General features: G+C 38.9%; 3 protein-coding genes across 3 annotated transcripts; 1 reads left to right on the forward strand and 2 right to left on the reverse strand.

The window, feature by feature from the left end:
• Positions 1–431: 431 nt before the first annotated feature.
• On the reverse strand, positions 432–746 carry BKA55DRAFT_547493 (uncharacterized protein; the record flags this gene model as incomplete). Its single annotated transcript, XM_046191031.1, has 1 exon — positions 432–746. The coding sequence occupies one exon, from the start codon at positions 744–746 to the stop codon at positions 432–434; it is 315 nt and encodes a 104-aa protein (XP_046040629.1).
• Positions 747–1,295: 549 nt separating this feature from the next.
• Positions 1,296–2,263, forward strand: BKA55DRAFT_587759 (uncharacterized protein). The gene is made up of 2 exons (XM_046194699.1): positions 1,296–1,646; positions 1,696–2,263. The coding sequence occupies exon 2, from the start codon at positions 1,706–1,708 to the stop codon at positions 1,988–1,990; it is 285 nt and encodes a 94-aa protein (XP_046040630.1). The 5' UTR covers positions 1,296–1,646; positions 1,696–1,705; the 3' UTR covers positions 1,991–2,263.
• A 575-nt stretch (positions 2,264–2,838) lies between these two features.
• BKA55DRAFT_587761 (general substrate transporter) lies at positions 2,839–4,888 on the reverse strand. The gene is made up of 7 exons (XM_046194700.1): positions 4,688–4,888; positions 4,565–4,622; positions 4,100–4,508; positions 3,839–4,026; positions 3,331–3,792; positions 3,243–3,279; positions 2,839–3,190 (listed from the first exon to the last, which is right to left on the reverse strand). The coding sequence occupies exons 1-7, from the start codon at positions 4,826–4,828 to the stop codon at positions 2,953–2,955; spliced, it is 1,533 nt and encodes a 510-aa protein (XP_046040631.1). The 5' UTR covers positions 4,829–4,888; the 3' UTR covers positions 2,839–2,952.
• Between the last annotated feature and the right edge of the window lie 1,686 nt (positions 4,889–6,574).

Raw genomic sequence — 6,574 nt, forward strand, 5'->3', positions numbered from 1 at the left:
GATCAGCGGCGATTATGGGGTGTATCTATTATAATGTATTTTCCGGAAACATCTGTCTAATACATATAAATCCAGCTGACTTTACACCCAAATGGCAGGTATCTAATAACCATTTACGCCGCAATATTTATATTTTAGTTTGTCTTTTCTAAATTGGCAGTTCGTACTTGTACAAATATAGACCAACGTGGTTGGCTTAAGCTTCTTTACCCCGCAACCTCACGGTAGCATTTGAGAGTGGGTCAGAGGGTATCGTGGCACCAATAAATCACCAGCTCAAGATGCCAGATCATATAAGATACAATTTGCAGTTCCAGACTTGCCAATATTATATTTGCAATAATAAAAATTACTTTAAGTTTGCATCGTTCTAATAGAAGATATGCATGAACCACTATGCTACTTCTGCGATCTCCTTGCCACAAGCTCTGCTAAGAAAAAGATTTGAAGATGGCAAAATTGCAAATGTAACTGCGGAGACGTCCTTGGACGATGAGATTGTCATGATGGAAGAACGGTTCTCGAAGTTGCTGCTCGCCCACCATGGTCCGGGTGCTGGGGGTGCCGCCGAGCACCCGGCGGCACAGCTTCAGCATCCACAGCGCACAGTTGGGCACACCGCTGCGCTTCAGCGCGGCGATGAAATCCTGGTAGCTGTTGTAGATGCGTTCGAGGAACTTCTGCGAGACAGGATTTGGTTCGAGGAACTTCTGCAAGGCGGGGTTTTGTTCCAGGAACTTCTGCATGGTAGGGCTGGAGTCGTCGTTTATAACAGGTCCTGCAACTCCTACCAGCTCCACTTTGGGTCCGACAGGAGCCCCTAGCTGCCTCTTCAAGTTGGTAGCGCATGTGCATCAGCTAGCCCCGGGGTAGGCGCTCGAATGCCCATCGGAGCCAGGACAACCTGACGGAGTGGGGCTTGCAGGACCTGCCTCCGACACTGAGATCATCCTCACCCTTCACCATCAATGAATGCAGAACGCATCGCTGAAGGCGGAATTCGATAGTCACATCAGTTCTGGAACGTCTACGTTAGGCGCAGTGTTATATAGCTTATGTGTGGCCTGTCAGCAGTTCGCGTATTGGCTGTGTGCTATCAAACACGGTGCGCATTTACCATCATTTACAGCTGTGCGCTGGGCTCTATTTAAGCTTTTAAGCTAGAAAATTTATGGCCGATCACTAGCTGGGATCCTTTTAGCCTGGAAGAAGGAAGGTGTAGAGCCAGAAAGCTATTAAAGGCTGATTTGGGCTAGTTCGTCGGGGCAATATCTCTTAAAGGAGGTCATTGAGGGGCTAGACAACCTCCGAAGCCAAGTATAGGAGCTACAATTTTCGGTAGATCCGAGCACATATCAGCGTTCCTGCCAATAATGCCGAAGACTAAGCAGCAAAGCAAGCCGCCGGATACGACCCTATTACCGTAAGACCAAGGGTTATTCGGATAGAAGCTTCATCCGCTGACAGGCTACACGCCCAATTGCTGAACACATACCCATAGCTTCCCTCGGTCCCTTAACATATTTATTGGGCATGTAGACTCCAACTTCTGTCTATAAATACCGCTGAGATTGACGCCCTTCCCAGCTAACAGCAAACTCAACTCATATATCACCTTATACAACAGCAAAGCATCCTCCTCACTTGTATGTCCTTGTCACGCACGTCGCCGCTTTATACTCACTGTCTTTCTAGATCCGTTACAATGGTTAAACCAACCTTCCTTGTCTACGCTCTAGCCACTGTGGCTGGAGTCCAGGCGTGCAAGAAGACCTGCACCAGTACCGGCGAAGTGAGCGGACGCTGCAACTATAAATGCACCGACGCATGCCCCGATCTGGGACCGACGGCGGCCCGCAATAAGTTTCTTTCTGCCCTCCTGGAGGATTATGATTGCCGGAAATCGGGAGCTGCCGGTCTATCCTGCAAGAAGACTGCCGCTTTTGGTTCCTGCGGCTCCCACTACTGGAAATGCGGGGACGATTGTTAGGCTGGCTCTACCATACTTCTCCGCGCCGTCAATATCATCAGGGTGTTTGCGGCACCTGGCGGGGAATGATATAGTTTAGCTGGAAATTTGGCCCGTTCATTAAAGGGAACCTATTTCCTTTTTGTATTGCCAGCTATCAGTCACAAAATGGTGCGGGACATATGAGATGATGGGAGTTATACTATGCCAAGAGATGCCGATGCTAGCTACTTATTTCCAACCCATTCTATCAAATATATTAAAGCTCCAAGATATTCCTCCTAGTATTACCCCTGTTATATATTGAGAATATAAGCAGAATTTAAATATAGGTTATTACTTTTCCCTACTTAAAATACTAATAGATTGAGGCAGTACTAAATATAACAGTTGTGCTACACCGCTGTACCATAGGACAAAATATTAGTTAATAATCGCTATTGCAACTGCTGGGCACACTAGCTGCTCTTTTAAGCCAATCGCTGTCCAGAGGACCAGGCCATAACACAATCCACAAGGCTTATGCCAAGCCGTTGGAATCTTGCTTATAATTTTAAAATATTATTTAAAAGAAAGCTTTAATAAGATAGTATTAATAACATATAATTTTAAATACTAAAAAACCTCTACTAAGATAGTATAAATTATTATATTAGGAATAAGCCTTATTATATATTTTTATAAGTATATTTAATTTATAAATAGGCCTTGTTTTAAATTAGAAAGAGAGGGTAGGACTTTTAGAGCTCTAATTAATCTAAAACCGAAAACCTGTCTTATTTCTAATTAAAATTCTTAATTATAATTAAAAGTTTTTCTAAAGGTATATTAATATTATATACTATAGTAAAACAACTTATAATTATTTTCCATAGGATATCTATAAGTATTTAACTCCCCTCTGCATAAATCGCCTACTGACCTAGATAAAAGAAAGCTATATAGCCCTTACTATGCTGCGCCTTAAATTTAATAAACTTAGCTTACACAGCACTGCCAGACTTGGCCTGATGGACCGCCAGGGTCTCAGTGACATGGACGGAAGCCTTATCATCATTGACAGTTTTCTCAGTGACGATGACAGCTCCCACATCTGCGTGATCTACGCCACCAAACAGTACGTCCATGTGCTCCAGAGACACACCCTTGGTTTCTGGGATACAGACCCAAACGAAGACGAAGAGAAGCACATTAATAGCACCAAACATATACATAGCATAGCTGCCAAAAAGGTTAGTACATTGAGATTTCAGGCAGGATTCGAGTAACCTACAATCCCTTCTCAGTGAGAAAGATGGGAAAAATTTGTTCTGCAATATTTGTTACTTATCAGGTCGGGTAAAGCGAGAACAAATACTTACGGAGAATGATGCTTGCGATAGACTGGCACTGAGTGGTCATAGCAACGGCTTGCGCACGAACGTTCATCGAAAAGATTTCTGAAGTCCAGATCCACACTGTTGCACCCCAAGAAGGCTTGTAGAACAGGGCAAACAGGAACATCAAGAAGACGGTCGCGATACCCACGCTGGAAGACTTGGATCCATCCTCGAGAGTCGGCGTCTCGGTGACTACAGCTGCAACTGCAAACATGCAGACTGCCATTCCAGCAACACCAATGAGGAGCAGAGGTCTTCGTCCCAGGAAATCCGTCATCCAAGTGGCATTCAGAGTGAAAAGAATGTTAAAGGTTCCACCCAAAGCGTTGATGAGCTGAATCTGGCTGTTTGAAGTAAAGACTTTCTTGTAAATGATGGTAGAGTAGGTTGCGAGGGAGCCGTTTCCGGAAAGCTGTTGTCCAATATTGATGCCAGCCGCGAGGACTAACGAAGTCAGACAATGAGCATTAACAGGGCCAAGAAAACTTACGCATGCGCTTTCTCACAGATTTATCCGTCCACAGCAACTTGTATCGGGCCCAAGTGCTGTTTGTCTGTTGCTTTTCAAACGCAATGGCTTGTCGTATCTCTTCCATCTCTTGGGCAATAAGGTCTGGGTCGTCGCGAACTCCCAAGAGGACTTTGTGAGCCTCTTTGAATCTGTCATTCTGGATATACCTGTAGCTTGATGAACATCGCATTCAAGAAAGCATCCTGTCTGCCTCAGACAGTGGGGTTCCCAATGGCATACCATCTTGGAGTCTCAGGACAGAAGAAAAGTCCCGACATGATAACGATAGGGCAAAAGATTTGTAGGAGCATAACAATCTTCCAATCCCATTCTCCGAGGCTCTCGGCATTTTTCGAGCACCCGTAGTTGATCCAATATGCGACAAAAGATCCCACAGTGAAGAAGAGCTGCCAGAAACTCATGATAGTACCCCGGAGGTTTGCCGGTGCTATTTCGTTGATATAAACTGGTCCAGCCGGCATCATCAATCCCTGACCAAAACCAGTGATGGCACGACCGGCGATGAAGCCACCAATGACAGGAGGTGTAAATGTCGAAACAAAGGTCGAGATGATGATAAATGTGGCGCCAGCCCACATAGTCCACTTGCGGCCGAATCGATCGGAAATGGGGCCTGAGAAGAATACTCCTGGAAGATGAAGAATATGAGCATCAAGCCGATGGCTCGGAAAGATGGATTATTACCTGCAACGATACCGCATACACCCATGGCGGTATTGACCGAGCCGATGGCAGATGGAGACTGGTCATTAATTAGTTCAGGTCAAGGTCTAAACAACCCGTGGTGTTGGAATAAAAGAAACATACGGGATTACCAAAGTAGTTCATGAAATGAACTGATCCCTGCGCTGCGTTGAAAGTAGAGGAATCATAACCATTGACAGCCATACAAGTGCAAGCAATGAGGCAGCAGAACCAGAGGTTCGCCTTCTTCGATTTGAAGAGCATAATGGGCAAGTGTTGCTCAAGGTATTGCGAAGAACAGCGAGTTGATGGCAAGAATGGTGTTGAGAAGGGTAAAGTCGTCCGTCGATTGAGCGAGGCTTTGCGGTTCATTTATACATGTCCCAGGGGTGGGATCCACAACCAAGGCCGGGTCTAGAAGCATTGTGGATAGGTACATTCTGAGTAAGACGAGAATGGTTAGTAGCGGCCTGACCTAGCCCAGCCATCCAATCGGTTGGTGCGGCTAACACAGCCTTTTTGCAAACAAAATTGGGCATGGCCATTGCGACTTATTAGAGGAACATGGGCAAGACCATGTAAAATTAATGGCCAAAAGTCTGGAATCACCCTGGGCTTGCCAATAACACTCCTAATTTTAATATATTACTTTACTTTATAATTAAATAAGAATTAATTATTAGAAGAGCTTTATTTATATTTTATTAATTTAATATCTTAGCTTAAGTCTTAATCTTTATAATTATATTTACTATAAATTAGTAACTAATCCCTTATATTATATATATAGGAAAAACATTATAAGGCTAAAACTTTAATAATTTTATTTCTAATTAGAAATATATATATAATAAAAAGGGCTAAAGTAATATAAAATTTCTATTATGATAGTTTTATAATATTTTTCTTCTTAAGATAATATTAAAAAACTTATTATAATAGGGACTTCTTATCTTAAATAAATATAAGACTTATATCTTTATAGAATTTATAAAACATATATATATAAATAAGGTCTAGCTTAGTGTTATAATTTTAGTAGTTATATTATATATACCTTATATTTTTTACTAATTATATATAATTACTATAAACTAAGGGATTCTAATTATAACTACTAAGATAGAGTTATTATAAATATAATAGAAATACTAATAACTCTTATAAATTACTAATAACTATTAAAATTATTAGTAATTCTTATTACTATTTTATAATTAAAACTAGTATATAAATATATTTATTAATATTCTTATAAAGCTTAACTTATTAATTATTAATAAGATTTCTTTACTATAATAAACCTAAATTATATTATTAATTATTAAAAGATATAATACTTTACTATTACTTAGTATAATACCTTATTACTTTATAAATATAAAACTTAGTATAAATTAGATTACCTATTTATAACCCTAATTATTATATATTAATAGCTCTTATTTAGAATATATTATATTAATATTTAAATATTGTTATATTATTAAAAATATTTAGTAATACTACCTTAATATCTCTTTATATTAAAGAGCTATTTAATATAATTAAAACAATAATTAAAATCTAGTAAATATATAATATTATATATAACCTATAGGTATATATTAATAAGTAAGATATTGCCTTAGTAAGATATATTAATTACCTCTTATAGAAATAAGATACTAAAAAAGTACTAAAGCTACTTAAGCTAAAACCCTTTAAGAAATAAGCTATTAATATAATTTTATTTTTAATTTAAATAAAAGTATATTTCTATTTATTTCTTATAAAACTAAATATTATAATAAAGAAAGTATTATATATTATATTACTTATTTAAGGAAATACTAAGGATTAGTTAAACTTATTTTTAAAGACTGCTTAGGAAATATTAAAATTATATAAAATTAGGAAATTATTAATATTTTTATTGATTAAAGAAACTTTAAAATAATACTTAAAAATAATTTTAAAGTAATTAATACAAATTATTAAGTACCATCCACAACCCCTCTTTCGGCATAA

The sequence above is a fragment of the Fusarium redolens genome (genome assembly GCF_020744475.1).
Source record: "Fusarium redolens strain MPI-CAGE-AT-0023 chromosome Unknown BKA55scaffold_55, whole genome shotgun sequence".
NCBI classification, from domain to species: Eukaryota; Fungi; Ascomycota; class Sordariomycetes; order Hypocreales; family Nectriaceae; genus Fusarium; species Fusarium redolens.

Excerpts from the sequence above, each read along its gene's own strand:
- BKA55DRAFT_587759 (XM_046194699.1), top strand. The coding sequence starts at position 1,706 with ATGGTTAAACCAACCTTCCTTGTCTACGCTCTAGCCACTGTGGCTGGA.
- BKA55DRAFT_587761 (XM_046194700.1), bottom strand. The coding sequence starts at position 4,828 with ATGCTCTTCAAATCGAAGAAGGCGAACCTCTGGTTCTGCTGCCTCATT. Across the intron at positions 3,793-3,838 it reads ATCTGTGAGAAAGCGCATGC|TCCTCGCGGCTGGCATCAAT; the intron begins GTAAGTTTTCTT and ends TGACTTCGTTAG. Across the intron at positions 3,280-3,330 it reads TATCGCAAGCATCATTCTCC|AACAAATTTTTCCCATCTTT; the intron begins GTAAGTATTTGT and ends CAAATATTGCAG.